Below are 19,366 nucleotides of genomic sequence, written 5' to 3' on the forward strand. Positions count from 1 at the left end.
TTTTGCTAAATGTATTTTGAACTTCTTTCCGAATTCAGACCCTGATTCTTCCTCATTCATTTTAGTGGCTTTGTAGGAATTTTCTGAATACATGTGCCCTCATTTATTTACCCTGATTTAAAGGGAAAAACACCTATAAAAAAAATTACACAAGAAATGTGTGTTCGAGGCAGAACAGTTAGAAAGTATAGGTTGGTAAAAAGAAAAAAAATAATAACTTCTTCATCCAGGAAGAAGCAATTTTCTTTCTTTCCCCCTAGGAATGTATTTTTACAAATAGTCCATCTACCCTCTTTGTTGTTCTTCTTAAAATGAAGTCATACTCTACATAATGTTTTGCAGCCTGCATTTTTCAGTTGGCTTGATTGTTTTAGACATAAAAAACTATTTCCTATTCTAGCCTTTCCCCACTGCAGGTTTATCTTCTTAAAAAACAAATCTAAGTGCTCAGAGCTATTGGCTGGCAGGGCCTCATTGCCTTAGTTGGAGCTCCTCGCCTTGCCTGAGGTCCCCACTTCACGGCTCCTCCCTGGTGCCCTTTTTGCCAACATACTGACTGCCTCTGTGCCCCTCGGGGCTGCCTGCAGTGAACAGCTTTTTGCTCTAATGGCATCCATTTCCCCTGAGCATTCTAGCTCTGAAACCAGCAATCCGCCACCTGTCTTACCAGACTAGGCTCAAATGTCACCTTCATCTTGATTTCCTGCACTCCCAGGGCCAACTCACAGTCCCCTCCTTCCTTGGCGTTCTCGGAATACCATGTACATTTCACCTGCAGAGCACTGTTTGAGGGGCTGAGAGCCTTGGTTAGCAGAGACCACTGTGTGAGTCTCAGAGGTGCCTCTTTCACATACACCCCGGCACCTCGATGTTGCCACAGGGTGGGCAAAACTATACGGGGCCACCATTGTTCTTGAATGTTTGTGAAGCTGTGTGGATGAATGGCTGAACAGAGGCTAGGAGAGACAGCCAGTGGTGAGGCTGTGAGGTCTTGATTAAGTCTGGGAAAATGGATGCTGTGATTAACTTAATTTTATGGTCAAGGAAGAGCCGAAAGGAGGATTATTTCCAGAAAAGTTGTCCAGGCGCACTAAAGCTTGCTTCTGACAGCTCCACCAGTCCCTCAGATGTAACCCTGGCTGGTAAGCCTAAAGCATGATCTGATGGGGTGATTTCTCAGAGATTCCCACCTTTTCCATCATCTTCTCTTACGCCAAGCTGTTTGTTTTCGGTCTCTAAATAAACAAAACTTCTTCCTGCTTTGGGCCCAGATGGACTATTCCTGAAGGCTGTGTTCCAGTTCAAAGGAGGATGTTAAGCTTTGTGCATATTTATTTTCATTCCTGGACCAGTGGGCTGGGGAGAAGGCCTGGCCTACTGCCCCCGGTTGGGTTCTCCGGCAGCAGATGCTGAGACAGATTTGAGGGTCTCTCTCAAATTATTAGGGGTTGCCATCTGTGATAAGAAGGTGAGGAGAGGAGAATGGGGCAGAGGGAGAATTTGAGCCGTGATATAGTCCCATGCCCCTTGCCCAGCCCAGCCCAGCAGAGTGCTCTGGAGTGAGTGGTGCCATCACAGTCCCTCTGCTCTGTCTCTGCTAAGTCATCAGGTGTGGCTGTCCTTTGGCACAGCAGCCTGAAGGAGCTGGCAGCTGGAAGCTGTCTGCTGCCCTTACTGCCCTTACTGGGCTGCAAGTCTGTCCTTAACAGGGATCCAAGCCGGCGTCTCTCTATCAGCCATATTTCCCATATCCAGGCAACTGCCATGACCTGTAACTTGCTGCTTCACAAAATCTCTTCTGTTGCACATACCTGTCCCTGCGACTCTCTTGCCCATACCTTGATGAAGGTTCATATCTTCTCTCTTCCTGAAATAGCTTCACAACTGTTCTCCCTAACCCCTTTCTGTCTTCTGCCATGCTGCCCAAGAGATCTATAGCAATGCTTAAATCCAGTCACCTCACTGCCTGGCTTACTGTTCCTCCAGGGGCCCTCCGTGATCTTCATGATGAAGTTCAGACACCTGAGTCTGGATTACAGTGTCTGTTTTGTCCCCGCTTCCGTCTCCAACCTTATCTGCTCCTTCCGCCCCCTGCTGGGTCCCAGCCAGGGTTCTGTTCCACTTTACTCAGCCTTTTTGGCAGTCTCCCATGTTTCTTGGCCTTTGCTCAAGATGCTGCCTGTGCTGAGAAATCTACCTGTGGTCCACCAGCATATGATTTGAACCTAGATCTGGCTGCAAACCCTGGACTCCCTTGTACCTGGCCAGCCCAGGGTTCTTTCTGACCTGCTGCCCAGAAGATTTACAAGAGTTCCCCATCTTGTTAATCCTCCTTCTGTCCAGAACCTTTTTTTTAATGAAAATCATGGCCTTTATGTTTGTGAAGATCGGGAAGAAGGTGAAACCATTCCCATTTTTACTTTCCTATCAAAATTAACCCTTTAAAAAAATCTGAAGGTAGTGAGCATGACTTCCAAATGATGCTACTTTTTTTTTTTTAATGTTTTATTTTTGAGAGCAAGAGAGACAGAGCATGAGTGGAGGAGAGGCAGAGAGAGAGGGAGACACAGAATCGGAAGCAGGCTCCAGGTTCTGAGCTGTTAGCACAGAGCCCGACACGGAACTTGAACCCACAGACCGTGAAATTGTGACCTGAACTGAAGTCGGATGCCTAACCAACTGAGCCACCCAGGAGCCCCCAAATGATGCTACTTTTTAAACCTACATAATGTTTGTTCTAAAAATACTTCTCTTGGAGCGCCTGGGTGGGTCAGTCCGTTAAATGTCTGACTTCGGTTCGGGTCATGATCTTATGGCTCATGAGTTAGAGGCCCCACGTGGGGATCTATGCAGACGGCTCACGGTCTGGAGCCTGCCTCGGTTTCTGTGTCTTCCTCTTTCTCTGCTCTCCCCTGCTCATATTCTCTCTCTCTTAAAAATAAATAAACATTAAAAAATTTAAAAAAAAAATTTTCTCTTGTTTCTTTAGTCATTTCTTCTCTTGTTTTCTTCACTTAAAATTTTTTAAAAACAGATCCACCAATATGTAATTTAACCAATAAGAGCACAGGTTTGCATCGGTTGGAGTGGAATCTATGGCTTGTACTCCCAACATTTAAGCTGTATGATTCGAAGGAACTTACTTTCCCTTCATAAACCTGACTTTCCCCATCCATCTGTGGCATTATGTGACAATGAACTGAGAAAATGCATAGCAAATCCTTAGCACTGTCTCTCTCACAGAAATGCTCAGTAAAGGCAAATGCTGTCTTTTATGTGCTAGATACTAGATACAGTGACATACTCCACATAGTGTCCAGAGACAGATTGTCTACCTTGAAGGGCACCACTCTCCTTTAGGATTCTGCTGGCTTAGGTATTCAAAGCAGGCTAGAAGCTCTCCTTTCTCTCTGCCCCAACATTGGAGCATCTTGATTTTGTCTTCCAGACCAGAGCTGTCCTATAGAAATATAATATGAGCCACACACACAGTTTAAAATTTTTTAGTAGCCACATTAAAGTAAAAGGCAATAGGTGAAATTAATTTCAATGTAATATAATCTAATATGTCCAAAATAGGATTCCAACATGCATTTGATATAAAAGTGATGAATATTTTACATTTATTTTTTTCCATACAAAGTTTTTGACATCTGATGCATATTTTCTGCTTAGTACCTCCTAATACATACACTAAAACTTCATTGTAAATATTTGATTTAGATGTCCTCAGCATTCAAAAAGTAGATTTGCACGCCACAGTGGTTTCAAACATCCTTAAAAAGTTTTTCAGTAGCTGACTTGAGTGTCAGTTTTTAAAATGAAATGAGTTAAAGTGAAAGTAAGTGGAAAATTAAGGTCCTTGAGTTCTTCCAGCCCACAGTTCAAGCGTTTAGTCCACACATGCCAAGCGGCTACCAAATTGGACAGTGAAGCTCCAGGATGCATTGCAGTGGTTTCAGTCTTCTTCCTCTTGATTTTCTTAGCAGACTTTTTTTTTTTTCCAAATTCATTTATAGGTGAAGCTCATTACCTAAAATGGATAAAAATGGTGTTGTGGAGGGTTTTTTGTTTCCAATTAGAGGAGATTGGTGAGCCATTCACCCTCTGCCTCCCTCAACCCCCACCTTCCCCTTGACCCCAAAAGTCCTGCAGCACCTCAGCCTAGCCCTGGGGCTCCGTGGAACAATGAACAAGTGGTAGGTATCTTAGCATCAAGCAAATTACTGAGCATACATTCAGAATCTTAGAATCTTGGAGCTCAGAGAGGTCTTAGCATATATGTGGATCTCCCCCAACCCCCTCCTTGCGGTGCACAAACACTAATTATGAATTTCTTGGCAAGGGGAGGGGAGGACTCAGCCTCTGCTAAACACCTGAGAACAGATGGATTTCTTCATTCTGTTCTGACTTACATGGCTCCTTGTGTCCTGATCTCATCTCCCTAACTAGGTTGGGGGCAAGGACTGCCTTTTACAGCGCCACAGCACCCACACAAAGCAAGACAATCAATAAATTCTTAACTGAAGGCCTGACTGACTGCAGGAATTCAAGGTCACTTGAAATATCAGGGTCGCTGCATTGCACAACTCCAAAGAACACCATTCAGATTGTATTCTGTGGTTGTGCAAGTAGCAGCCTTGTTAAGTTTGCAAGGTTTAGACTGGGCTCTCATTTCCAACTGAGAAAAACTTTGAAGAGATTTTTTTTTTTATTGGAACAAAATAATTCCCTCCCTTATCCTCTGACAGGAAGCAACTACACAAGTAAAGGTTCTCAACTTCCTTAGGAATATATGTTAACCCAGGACTGTGTATGGATGTGTATGTGTGCGTAAGGTATGCTGTCAGGGCTGCTGCTGTGTTAGGAAGCCCGTTTGGAACAGTTTGACTGTTTTAACTGGTCTTTAAGAGGCCACTGTGTTTATATCTTTGGAATTTCCCGTGAATGGAATCTTTCTCCAATTTGAAAGGTACCTTAGAGCTCTTGATTTTGTAAAGTACCCCAGAGCGTGACCCACGGGAACCAAGGACATACACCTAAGTCACCAAAGGAGCAAAGGGACTCTTTGTGGGTGCATGGTTTTTATCTTCATGAGGTTGAGAAAATGCAGAAGAGAGGGGCGGGAGCAGAGAGGTTCCCTTAAGAAAACCCTGTGTTTGCTTTTGTGTTTTTCAAACTGACAGGTGTTTGTTGTTTCTCATGTCTACTCAGGAAACCAAGTACTGCCTCCTGGAGCTTCTCTTGGAAATGGGCTCACACCAGAGGCAGCCAGAGACCTTGGACTTCCTGCTGGAATTGCGGTGGCAGCCTCACTTATTGATGCCCACGCAGGAGGCCTAGGTAACCTCCCACCCTGTGTCCATGACCAACACTGTGTTCAAACGGAATATTCCTTGGAACCTAAGACACTCCTTTCCTGTTTTTAAAGCAGGGATCAAGGGCTGGTGGTTCCAGGTATAGTAAGGAAAAGTCTTTTTTTTTTTTTTTTTTTAATTTTTTAACATTTATTTTTGAGAGAGAGTGAGAGAGCGAGAGAGCACAAGCAAGGGAGGGGCAGAGAGAGAGGGAGACACAGAATCCGAAGCAGGCTCCAGGCTCCGAGCTGTCAGCACAGAACCCGACACAGGGCCTGAACCCACGAACCGCGAGGTCATGGCCTGAGCTGAAGTTGGACGCTTAACCGTCTGAGTGACCCAGGTGCCCCAGGAAAAGCCTTTTTACAGTTAGTCATTTGGATAGAATTATCAAACTTTTAATCAAATGTAGTATTTATAATCTTGTTAATTTTTTCAGTACAGAATAACAAAAAAAATGGCCTGAATCAATATCTGGATGGTTCTTTGGTTTACGGAGAATTTGAAAGAGATGTGTGCGCTTCAGCTAGCACGTATGATGGTGGTACACTTACCTGTACAGTTTGTTCTAAAGGTACTCTGAAACCCTCACAAGTCTAATGGATTTATTTTCATACTTTGGTTTATATTCTATATCCAGTTAGGTGGGTGCAGTCTTGATTTTATCTCCTAAATAATTCTCACATCTGGCATTTAGGCGTTTATTATTTCAAAGGCCCATTGAACACTTAAATGTGTCCTAGACATGGTGCTTGGGGACGGTGAATTTAAAACTAAGCCAAACCAGTGTGTCTTCTCCATAAGTTTTAGTAGGAAGGCGGGCAGTGAGACAAGGACTACAGGAAGGTGTTGATGACTCTTACCCCTTTCTTCATCCTTATTACAGTTTTCCTTCCTCCCTTCCCCTTCTCTTTCCCTTCCCTTCCCCCCCCCCCTTCCCTCTTGTCTCTTTCTTTTTTCTTTTCTTTTCTATTCTTTTCTTTTCTTTCCTTTTCTTTTCTTTCCTTTTCTTTTCTCTTTTCTTTTTTCTTTTTCCTCTCCTCTCCTCTTCTCTCCTCTCCTCTCCTCTCCTCTCTCGTTTCTCCTCTCTCCTCTCTCCTCTTCAATTCTCAATCTCTCTCACTTCCACTATAGTCATATTTTTCCCTAGACTTTCTTTCTAACAGTGTTTTTGTTTTTTTTAATTATGGCTAAGACTTCATGCTATCAATTCGGTAGGTCATGACCATTGGATTTTCAGAGTAGAATCAACTGGAGTAGAAAACATCAGAGTACATCTCACATAGTAAGGATCAACACTGTTTTTATGGGACTTATGTTTATATTTTATGTGTAGTGAACGTGGACACTGGACCATGAAGAAAATGAATTTCTTACCTTGGATCATAGTCAAAGGAGTTTTGAAATATATTCTAGTCCATACTTTGTGTTAGAACCAAGAGTTATCTTTCAAATACTTAAATGGACTTGTGCTCCCAGAATCCAGTTTGTATAAATGCATGTGTATTTCTCTTCCCAGATTGGTTTATTGGTCCTCTCCTTCTCCCACTGCCTAATGTCTACTTGAAATTGAAGACTCATAGCAGACGCTTTGTTCTTTGCATAACCTTCCATGGAACACTCAGATTTATTGTAAGATTCTCCAGAGTTGTACTTCTTTCAACACTTTTATCTATCCCTAACAGAGAAATAATCACACTGGGTTGTAATTACTCATTTATCTGCTTGTCTTTTCCAGTCGACTCTGAGCTCCTTGAGGGCATTATATTATTATTCTTGTATCACCTATGCTGAGCCCTGGATCAGGCTCCTATAAGTGCTTGATAAATTTATTAAATGAATACAGTCATATTAAGGCAAGAATAAGGTGAAATGGCCTTAACCTGTAGAGTGGAAGTTAATGTTTCCTTATGCAACAGGATAACAAGCAGTATCTAATTCTTCTACGTAGTCCATGGACTTCCGGAGCAGGGTAGTGCTTATCAGTTTATGAATGTGTCTGCCTTGTTCGCTTTTATGTGTCCAGGATCTAACACAATGCCTGAGAAATTATAAGCAGCCAGTAGTACCTGTGGGTCGGTGGAATGGCAGGCAGGTAATACTGAGTGTAGGAAAGGGTGTTTCTCTCCCTTTTCAGTGTGTTCTTTTGATGGGAGTGGCATGATTTTGAGCAGGCACAGAAAGAACTCGGGATCTACATAGATAGGGAGTTTTCCTGTCCCCTTGTAATCCTGACATCCTGTGTCATGTTTGAGGCCAGGGAAGCTTTCTCCATCGTGCTTTTTCAATTATCATGCTTTTTCAATTCGTTTCAACCATCCACCCCCAGCCAGGTGATAAGGACTTGGCTTGGACCACTGCCTGCTGAAAGAAAGCCTGCACCTTGCAGGGGCTTCAGGACTCCAGTTTCCTTGTCAGATCCCCAGACCTCCCTAAGGGACGAACCAAAGCACCCTTTTTCACTGCTGCCCAGCACTTGCTGTGCCCCATATGGTACCTGCTATTTGTAGACACTCAAAGTGTGGGAGCTCCACGGGGAGGAATCCAGGCCATTAGAGGGACCTCCCTCTTTTCCTAAATCAGAGATGGTTCTGTGACGGGAATTTTACACTTCGAAGCTTTAACTCAGGCTTTTTGATCCTTTTAATACTCTTCAGTTAATGAGTTTCCCTTATGTTTTCCAAAAGTAAGCTCTTTACGTGGAAAGGTAGAATAAGGGCCTTGGATTCTTTAAGGGCTGAGCTTAGGGGCTGGTGGTGGCTGGAAGGGCACAGGAAGGGGGGCTTCTCAGCAACTGCAAGACAGTCAAGATCATAATTTTGACCAAGTTTTATCCTTCGTATACTTTCTTATGCGTCCTCCTCTCCTCTTACAGTCATGACAGAATTAGGATGTCTGGTGAAGAGAGGAGGCCTGGAAGCAAACGTTGCCTCTTGTTTCTCACCCTGCCGGTGCCCTGTGCAGGCCTGAGAGTCTTGAGAAGGTCATTGATGCACCCAGCTGCCTAGTCACTAAAGAGACATACTGAGTACCTGCAAACCTGCCAATTACTGGTCTAGTCGCTGGGGGTTATAGTGTGAACAGAGCAGACAGAGTGCCACTCCTTCCGAAGAGAAAATTCTGGCTGTTCTTTCCCGACCTGCGTGTTTATTGCTTAACAATACTGGTTGGAGACCACTGTTGTTATGATGCTCTAATAAGGGAACTGAATGTGGAGTCTGAAGATGTGAGTTTAAATTCTTACTCCCTCTACCTGTGTACCTTGGGCCAAATATTCTCTCTCTCTCTTCACTCCTGTGTTTCCTCTTCTGCAATAAGAGATAGCAATGCGCCCCCTCCCCCACCGCCCCCCCCCCCCCACCAGGGTTGTTAAGAGCATTGGTAAAGCAGAAAAGCAGCGAAGGTAAAGCAGCTGGCACATAGTAGGCACATAATAATGAGGCTCCTCTCTTTGGTTTTCTCACTCTGAAATCACAACGCCTGACCAAAGTAAAAGCTTTTAAACTGGAAGTTCTCTGAGTTACTGTTGTAGTAAGGTGTGTACCAGGACAGTGGTCTTCTTTTTGGACAGGCAGTTGGAGAAGAACCTCAGACTTCTGGATTCTGTCAGTCTTCCCTGAATGTGCCCTGATTCTCCTTGCCTGGCACTTGGGAACAGAATGCAGGATTCAATGCTTTCGATCTTGTACAGGTTGAGATCAGAAGCAGTCTCAAGAAATGGGTAAATGAACTCCATGTTAAGAGGTTGCTGAATGTCAGGTTAAGAATTCAGCTTTGGAGGTCAGAATTGGAGGCCATCCAAGCCTCCCTCAAACAGGCTTCGACAGTTATGGCCCCTTCACGGGCTGACCCGGCATGACCTACCTTGGACCCTCCGTTCTGACTGATAGGAGGGGTCAGCCCTCTGCTTTGGAGAAATCTCCCTGGGCTCTCATTCTCAAGGGAGCCTGGGACAGGAGGATGAAGATCAAAGAGGCAAGTAACATTCAACCCCTGCTTTTTCCAGTTCTGGAAAAAGAGGAGGAAGGACTTTGTGGGAATAAAAATCAAAGATTAAAGAACATTTTGTTCTTAAGGTGCTGGTTAGTAAGTTCTGCAGCAGACAGCCAGAAGATAGGACTAGCTTTGTTTGCTCTTTGCGGGGGTGGTTCTGGCCAGGGCTCCTGCTGCTGATATTTTTCTAGCTTATAAAAATAGTATTAACTTTGTTCCAGGTCTGTTCTTGGCTCCAGCACCCCAGCTGTCCTGAAAGGCAATAACAAGCCGATTTCTGTCTCAGGCTCCCTTCTCTCAGTTGTTCTGTGTATCACACAAACTTCTGATTATCCCTCAGATCTTGAATCCGGTTGATTCACCTCCTCTAGGAGCCTTCCCTGACTCCCTCTAGCTGACTTAAGCATTCCTTCCTCTTCCCCTGTGTATCTTGGACTTGCTTCCATTTTACTGCATGTGTCACCCAGTTTTGTGTGTACAGCTTGCTCTCATTCACCAGTTGTAAGCTCTTTGAGAGAAAATACTGTGTCACTTCATCCATATATCCCAGCAACCCGCACAGTGCTTTGCATATGGAGGACCCCTAACACATGCATGTTTAGTGAATGACTGAGTGAATAAATGAGTGTTTTTTCCTCCCTGAGGGATGGATGTTACAACTGAGAGAGAGCATAACTTCTCATTACAGAGGCAATTATCCCTACGCGGCAGGCGTACCAGGCTCAGTTCTCCATGAAGCAAGAGAGTTTTGAGCGCTCCCTGTGGAAATTGGTATCATTTGTGTCCCATCATGTTAGCAGACTCTGTGCCTAGGTTTAGCATTGCTCTTTGTTTCCAGATACTGGATTTTTTGCCAGGTGTTGAGTTGGCATAAATTGTTCATCGGAGTTGCAGAGTCAAACCAAAATGAGGACATTTGAATCCCTCCCTCCTTCCTTCCTTCCCTTTCTTCCATTCTTGCTTTTTTTCAATAGCAGAAGAATTGGTTCACCTAGCCTTACAAAAAGAGCTTCTGATGCATGCCCTCCTGTAGCAGTTCTAGTTTATTCCAGTGAGCTAGAATATGCCATTGTCAGTGGTCCAGAAGCAGCACTGATTCTCAAAGCCACTTTATATATATACACTACTATCGTGTTCCCATTTATCAAGTAAAACAGTGAGGCTCACAGAGACTACCTGACTTACCCAGAGCCACACAATAAGTGGTAAATCATTTAAATCTACTCCTTCTGATTCCAGAGCTCACATTCTTTTCGTTTTAAAGTGTATTTATTTTGTGAGAGAGAGACAGACCGAGCATGAGCCGGGGAGGGGCAGAGAGAGAGAAGGAGAGAGAATCCCAAGCAGGCTTCGTGCTTTTAGTACAGAGCCCAGTGCAGGGCTCAGTCTCATCAACTGTGAGATCATGACCTGAGTCAAAATCAAGAGTTGGATGCTTAACCAACCGAGCCTCCTAGGCACCCCCTAGAGCTCACCTTCTAATTACTGTGCTATATGGAATGGTGTATCTATTAAAAGGGGATCCTTTGAATTTGACCCTTAAAAATGCCATTTGAGCAAATAACCAATATTAAAAAAAAGTATTTTAATAAATTTTTATTGATGACCAACTGCTAGTTGATGGGAGCATCGGGTGGATATGAGAGAGAATTGGACCTCTGGGAATCTGTGGTCTAGTAGAGAAAATAAACATTAAATAAACAATGATAGTTATATGTACCAAGTGTGGAGAGCCTCAGAAGAATGTAGATTATACCTCGAATTGAGACTAGAAGAACCATAAAAGGATTCCTAGAGGATGTGGTGTCTGCTAATGGAATCATAACATTTCTTGCCCTATTATGGCTTCTCGGCAAAGTAGAACTTATTTATTCATTGTGTCTTTTTAACTTCACTTAGGCTTTATTCCTCATAACACCAGCAGTGACAACATCAGCATTGTTAATTTAAAAAATATATATATATTGGAACCACTACTCTTATCAGTACCTCTACTATTTTGACCATTTTTACTGCCTTCTCTGTGCTAAATACTCTGGCCTGACCCTTTGCCTTTACCTACTTTCTCTCTTGTCCCTCCCAATAATCCTACTAGGTAGAGGTTATTTCCCGTCTTGTACATGAAGAAATTCCAGTTCTAAGCAGAACATTTCCATCACGTAACTTGTGTCCTGGCGAGATTTGAGCTTGAGTCTGAGTCTGAAAGCTCTCCTGTTTCTCTACACCGGTGATTCTCAACCAGGGATGATTTTAACCCTACCCCTACCCCAGGGGACACTGGGCCATGTCTAGAGATAGATTTTGGTTGTCAGACTGGCACGTGGAGACCGGGAATGTGGCTGAACATCCTATGATACTCAGGACGGCCTCACAACAAAGAATGACCCACCGTGGGTCTCCGGTCAGTCGGGCAGAGGACGAGAGGCCTGCTCTAGACTGAAACACCCTCAGTGATGTTATTTCTCTTCACCAGCTCACTTCCGTGGAAGCCAAAATGCAGCCCCGAGTCAGGGTTTTGCTGATATATTAGTAGTTTGTCAACATGTATTTTGTGCAGTTAACTCGTAAGTGAAAATAGCTATGAGGTAAGAAAACAGAGGTGAAGAGTGAAGAGCACGGGGTACAAGGTGACTGCTACCCCATCTGTCTTACTGAGAGACAAGCCACACCAGCCACCCGCCCTCTTTCCACACATCATGCACGTTCTGCCTCCTTGCCTTTTTTCCTCCTGCTGTTGGCTCTATATGGGGTGGTCTCTCCTCGCCACCTGGGCGGTCCCACTTAGGCGACAGCACTCAACCTTAACGTTATTTCCCCCATAGAGACTTCTCCAAGGTTAACCCCACTCTTAGGAAAACTGAATCCCTCCCCATCTGCAACACTTTGCATCTATTTCAGATTTCTCACCAAATCACACGCACCTTCCAATGCCCGTCATCTGGTATAGGACCCACAGTGTCAGTCAGTCAGTCCTCAGTAAATCAGTGAATTGATTACTATAAGAACTGAGAGGATTTTGAAAAGTTAAACAGAGATGGCTAAATCTGAGTGGGGAATCTTTAGAAAACAAACAAACCTATTCCCAGGCCCTACCGCACCGTGGATTCTGAGTCTGAACATCAGGCAGGACCCGGGAAGCTGGTTATGAGGCAGAAGGTGTCTCCCGGTACCCAGAGGTGACAGCCTGCGGGACGAGTCGGCACTGGGCACACAGGGTCAGAAGCAGTGGTGATGTGCGTCTGCCAAGTAGACAAATCAGACCAAACCGGCACTGTTGAGGAGCCAGGCCCAGGCTCGGGCCCAGAGCCAGGCAGGAGGGAGCATATCCAGGTGGATCCAGAGAGGCAGCCCGTCTGTAAGACATGGAGGGGGAAGGATGAGCAGATACAGTCATGCTGGGGAATCTGGAAGGAGAAAAGCAGTGTCATTGAGCACACAGAGCAGGGGCAGCTCTGGGAGTTCCTGGATGTGAATCAGAGGATGGAGGAGGAAGTTGGTAATATGAGTTCGAGTTTATTGTTTTAAGCTGAGGTTTGGGTTAATGAGAACCACTGCTGCCTCGGACCTTAGCAGCTGCAGGAGCCACAATGAGGGGCAGAGGGGAAAGAGGGGGGGATAGTAGTTTTGGGTTTCCTGTCCCCAGGCCTCGAGGCTCTCTTGGAGCGCTGTGTTCCTCTGGACTGCGAAGCACTGGTCTTAGCTGGGAGACCAGCCTTTTCCTCCATGGTCAGAAAGTGAGGGGGATTATGGGGCCTTGGGGCCACAGCCAGCTCAGCCCATCCTACCCACCTTGTGCCTCGCAACTCAGGAGGTACAGCCGTCAGCCTGTGCTGAAATGGTAACGTCTTTACTTTGACGTCCACACTCCTCTGGATAATGGGTGATTATATAGGCTTTGAGCTGAAAGGTTACTCAGAGATCCTCTACATCAAATTCTTCAATTTGCAGATGAGCAAACGGAAGCCCAGAAAATCAGTGAGTCATCCAAGGTTACCCCGACAAGTTACCGTCAGAGTTGAGGTTAGAAATTGGGCCTCCTAATTCATCTGCCAGTGCCTCTTGCCCTGTTTGGCCACACAGTCTCCAAATTAGGAAAAGGGAATGATTCCAGGTGTCAGGGACTGTATCATTTGTAGGGAGTAAAACCAGACTTAACCAGGCCAGGAAAAGAATGGGCATATTCGCCCAGTTTATGTGTGTTATGTGTACATATACATATACAGTTGTGTCCGCATTGCATGTGTATACATATGCTTGGCTATACTCATGTATATGTATTGTGGTATATGTGTGTATTCCATCTTATATGTTGTATCCCACGTAATGCTACTGTCCGTGCTACCGGTGACTGTTAAATAAGTAAACTTGTTCTAAGCCACCTATGAGCAGGTTGCTTTGTTTTGCCATCACATCCCAGCCTTGCAGGGAGCTGCCATTGTTTTCCAAATGTAGCATCGGGAAATCAAAGTGCAATAACTTGCTCAAGGTGACATTTTAACAAATGATGGAGTAGGGTTCTAGGTCCAAGGCTTTCTTGGACTGTGAGCTTTCTCCTACCTGCCCTGGCTTCCTTATGTGAGCCTACACTCACGCCAACATATGTATCTATAACAAAAGATAGAGCTTCTGTTTCACATTCTTCCAGACAGGTGTGTTTCTGGATCCATTTTGTGGTTGAGAAAGTCGAGGCCCAGAGTAGGGAAATGACTTCATAATGAATACTTAAAGCTGCACAGGTTTCTAGTGCTCCATCAGTCATGGGGAATAAGACCAGGCTTATAGGAGCAGCCTAGCCATTTTTTGACTGCATCATGGAGGGATCAGTAATATTAAAGGGCATATGAATATTGTTGATCAGTTTTGCTGGTTAGTTTTGGTGACTCGTGTTAAAATTAATGTTGGTATGAATTTCGTCTGTGTGGTGACTTTCCAGTTTCAAACTACCACCTGGTATTTTTACCTCCTTTAATCATTGAGCAAATGGTCACTTGGAATGAAGGGATTTGCCTAAGGTTACAGGATCGGAAGGGTTGGATCTGAGACTCAAACCCTGATCTGTGGGTTTCTTCCCATGACTTCACATTGGCTTGGTGCAGTCTTTGCATCAAATGAGTACTACCTAGTAAATAGAGCAGAATGTCATGACCCAGCAAGAGTTCCTGTGCTCAGAGCCCCCGAAGACGAGCAGATCTTTACCGACTCATTAGCTTCAGGAGTTTATCTGGTTTTCGGAAGCTACCGTTTGTTCATCCCACGTACTCATATATGACTGAAAAGAGAAGTTGCTGGTTTCCTTTGCTGGGCTTGGGAACAAAACAAGATCACACTGAAGAGCCAGAGCCAGGTTCTGATCCTGCCAACCACCTGTTAGGAGGACAGTCCAAATTCTAAGGCAGAAGATTGCTAGAAAAGTGTTTGGGGGCCCAGAGTCTAATCACTTGCGTCACTGGGGCAAGAGTAGGCTTACCCCGAGGGTCCACTGTTTTTCATGGCACAGGGACTGAACACCCGGTGCTCCACATCCATGGAACATTTCTGAGCACCACTGTTTACTTTAGGGCTTGCTCATCGGCAGCTGCTGGGGAGGAAATGCACATCTCCAGCCATCACCCCTCAGCGGCAGCCTTGCATCTCGCTGCTGGTTGCTTCCTTATCATTGGTCCACAGGTCTGGTTAATTTCCTCGTTCCAGTTTTCCCTTAACCATCCATTCGTATAATTCATTATGAAGAGCAGGGAGGAAAAGTCTTTGAATTCCTCACACTGGGGATCTTGAGGTTTGTCTCATGGCACTGTGCAGCCAGTGTAGATGTCTGGAAGAAAACTAAGAAAGGAAAGTTTTTGGAATATAGAAAAATCGCAGTAGTCTCCAGTTATATCAGTTCACAACATGGCTCCCACTCCAGCTTTCCATAACTTTGTCCTTATTATGCTGTGTACTGTGACTCTGATGTAAGCATTTGGCCTCTGAAAACCATGAAAATCAAAGATATGGAGGAAACCCAGTATAGTAGTTAAGAACACATAGCTGATTCAAATCCTGGTTCCACTTGCTTTTTTTTGTCACCTCGGGAAGTCACCTGACACTCTGTGCCTCAGTTTCCCCATCTATGAAATGGAAATAATAGTACCTACCTCACAGAGTTTTCAGAATAAATGACCCATTATCTATAAAGTACTTAGAACAATGCCTGCTGGGGCTATGTATATTTAGCTGTGATTAATGTGACCTCAACAGATTCACATTATGAATGATAGCAGCGGGCAAGAGAAATTTAAAGATTCTTATATTTTTTTTTAAGTTTTATTTATTTATTTGAGAAGGAGCATGCATGCAGGAGTGAGTAGAGGAGGGGCAAACAGGGAGGGAGACAGAATCCCAAGCAGGCTCCATGCTTTCAGTGCAGAGCCAGACGTAGGGCTGGATCCCACGAACCGTGAGATCTTGATCTGAGCCAAAATCAAGACTCGGACACTTAACCAATGGAGCCACCCAGGTGCCTCCATTCCATTATTTAACAAATATGTGACATCCTTCTTTTATGTGTGAGGGCTTGTTGTAGGTGTATTGGATATAGGGGCGAACAAAAACAAGGTCCTACTCTCATACAGCTTTTATTATTTTGGGGGAGTTCATAAACCACCATATAAACATATATGGGTGTGTTTGTATGTGCTGCATGTATGCATATCTCTGCACACACATGTGTTCATATACATGCACGTGTATCACACATCTGTGCACATGTATTGTACATATGCGTACATGTGTGTGCTTATGCATGTGTTCATAAGTGTGCCTTGTGAATAGGTGTATGTTTGCATATATGTAAGTGTATGTGTACAAGTACTCATGTGTATGCATGTGTCTCCTTATATGTGTGTTTACTTTGAGTGTGTGTGTGTGTGTGTGTGTGTATGTGTATAGGCATGCATGTGTATGTATCAGGCATTGCCAAGTGTTATGAAGGAAAGGTTTATACGAAACAATGGAAAGTGTCAGGAGTTGCTACCAGTACAGAGAGTTCTGGAAAGTTGAGTCCAAAGAGACGACATTTGGGGACACAGACCTCAGTGAAGTGAGAGAACATTTCATGGTATAAGAAAGAAGGTAGAGACGAATTCAATGAGCAAATATATGTTAGGCCCACCTTTGGTCTCAGTTATTGCACTGGGCATGGGGCATATCAAGGTGCTGAGGACTCAGTCCTTTGTCTGGAGGAGTCCAGCACCTAGTGGGGAAGACAGAAGCCGTGCGGCAGGGTGTGGACTCTGGAGGTCCCAGGTTGCCACTTATTAGCAGACCACTTCCCTGTGTCTCAGCCTTCTCTTCTGTGAATGCGAATCATATGGCGGCTCCTTGGGTGGTTGCATAGAGGCCTTCTCTTGACACATGGTGAGTCCCCATCCAGTGTTAGCTCTTCCCGGTCAGAAACTCCGTTGTAAAAGTCCTTGAATTCCAAGCCAAGGAGTTGGGATGCTAAAATTAAGTTGGATCAACCCTATCTATTCAAATAGCTTCCTCAGCACTGATTGTCATATGAAAACTATGTCAAGTGTCCTACAGCAAGAGTTTGCCTTTGGGAGTGCAGCTATGATTTTTAATACCAGTGGATGATACTCCAAAAGAACAGTAAGACCAGTAAAAAAAAGATACCGTCTCATTTGAAGCTTAAAGCAAAAGCTCACGTCAATAGAATTAAGCAGGCATATATTTTTCCAGGCTCTGGGGATTCAGGAAAGACCCACTCCCTGCCAGGGCAAGCCCACTCCACTGTTAACAACTGCACTGTTAACAACTTCTCTTCACCCAACCTGCAGAATTGTGGCTGGAAGGGAAACCGTGTTCCCCATCTCTGACTTCTCCCTCTCAAGGTGATTGTTCCCCATCCACTGGGTCTGAGACCAGGCAGTGCTACTTTTCGCTGTCTCCTACCTCCTCTCATCTCTGCCACTGTCTTTTGTGCAGGGAATTTTATCTCGACTCCTTTCTCTTCACATTGTTATCTCGTCCCTTGCTTCATGTCCAAACAGAGAGTGCGCATAGTTCACCCGCATTCACTGTAGTCTGAGCCGGTGGGAATTCTCCGGGAGCCCTTAAGGAATTCTGTGCCCACACTTCTAAATGTTCCACTCTCATTTTGTTGGTGGCAAGACACGTGTTCCCACATGGTTTCTCTGTTCCCATTTTAGTTAGAAAATACTGTTTACGGGAGACAGAGAATGGAAAATAGATGGGGGAGTGACACGGAAGAATGGGTTATTCAGATTATTTCCCATCATTCATAGTAAACTGAATTCACAGTGCGGTGAATCCAAAACAAAAGTCTTTGAATTTAAACTTAGAATGATGTGTAGGTGTTTTTAAAAACTATCTGACTTCTGTCCTTATTTATTTACTGTAGTGGTTTTCAAGCTGAGTATGCATAGTCACCCGAGGAACTAGCAAGGGTACAGATTTCCCCACAACCACCACCACTACTGAGTTAGCTCAGCAGACTCCCCTGGGGGGCCTGTATCCTCCCATGAGCCCGACAGGCTATACCGCTGGGATCTTAAAAGACGGCAGGAGGGGCAGCCTCACCTCCGTTTGGTCACAGTCAAAACTTTTCTGTCTATAGCCCAGGAAGAACAAAATTAAATCCAGGCTAATTGAAAGAGTACATTTAAAAATTTTTGTTTCAAAAGCAGAACATTGAAGAGCTCTTCGATCTGGCGTGCCCACCACAAGCTGGGCACTACCTAAGTGTTCATAGAGGCAAGTGCTTGGTGTGGACACAAGCTCTCGGCTGTGCATGTTCTTACCACTGCCATGTAAAGGGAGAGATGAGACTTACCTAGACTCCGGCAGCTAGTCTGGCGGAATTTTGAGAACCTTGGTCTGTCTGACTCCAACTGTCTCTTGTCTTACCTTTCATAGCGTCACCCAAGCCTGTGTTAACTGAGTTAGCCATAGGCAATATTATTAAAAATTTTCAAAAAATAGAAAACATGGAAAATCTTTGAATCACATGCACAGGTCTAGCACAAGCCTCGGGCCTTATATTTCGTTTAAGTAGAATGTGTTGGATTATTGATCTGTTTTGCTGCAGGTCCCTGGGCTGAATTTAGCCTAGGGAGTTAAAAGTTACCAGCCCGTGACTCACCACTGTGAAGCCTGGAGGGGTCGGGACTCTCCCACCAGTGTCAGTAATAGGAATGAAAACAACTCGCCTTCTATATTCAGGCCTCTCACAGCTCAGAGTTGTAAAGAAAAACCCACACAATTCAATTCTGTGAAATATATTTAATATGCCCGACTAATGTGGGTCTGGTTCGTACATTGTCTGCTCTACTGTTGGGTGACGCTGTTGTTGTCCAGCCTAATGCATGCGGCCTATTGCCTTTTCCCTTGTGCCTGTCTCTGTCATTACAGGTACCACATAGACAATAACATGGAAACACTTAAATAGACGATTACATTACTGTCTCCCCCACATAGACTGTGAGCTTCTTGTGAGCTGCGGAATCTGGTCGTATTCATCTGTGTAACTTAAGACCCCAGCAGTTAACTCAGTAAATGGATGATTATATACATTAGTTAATGGGTTTGTTTATAAACAACATGCTGAGTGCTGTACTAGTTACCGTGGCGAAGACAGCGATTTAACAAGATGGAGATAACATGTGGGCCAAGTTGCATAGGAATTTGAAAAAAGGGAGAAGGCTCTTGCAATTGAAACAGGCAGGGGAAGGGCGAAGACACTGGTATTCGTTGAACGGCTTCAGTTTGACATAAATGCTGGCTTATCTAAGTGTCTAATTGTCACGTCTACTCCAGCAGCTTGCTCTGGGTCACACAACTAGTCACGATAACCCCCTGAGTATCAGCCTGCCACGGGCCTTGAGGGAAGCGGGAGATGTCAGCCTTAAAAATAAAACAGCCAGTTATGTCACTCGCAGCCTGAGTTTACTCTGGAACAGCAGAGGAGTTGCACATTGGGATGGGAAAACTGTGGCGAACCATTGACAAGTCTG

General features: G+C 44.5%; 1 protein-coding gene across 1 annotated transcript in view; it reads left to right on the top strand.

The window, feature by feature from the left end:
• Positions 1-19,366, top strand: part of FGGY (FGGY carbohydrate kinase domain containing) — a 417,339-nt gene that overhangs the window by 194,070 nt on the left and 203,903 nt on the right. The window contains 1 exon segment of the mRNA XM_042951880.1: positions 5,215-5,343. Within this exon segment, the coding sequence (XP_042807814.1) occupies positions 5,215-5,343 (129 nt within the window).

This window comes from Panthera leo, chromosome C1 (assembly GCF_018350215.1).
Source record: "Panthera leo isolate Ple1 chromosome C1, P.leo_Ple1_pat1.1, whole genome shotgun sequence".
Classification (NCBI taxonomy): domain Eukaryota; kingdom Metazoa; phylum Chordata; class Mammalia; order Carnivora; family Felidae; genus Panthera; species Panthera leo.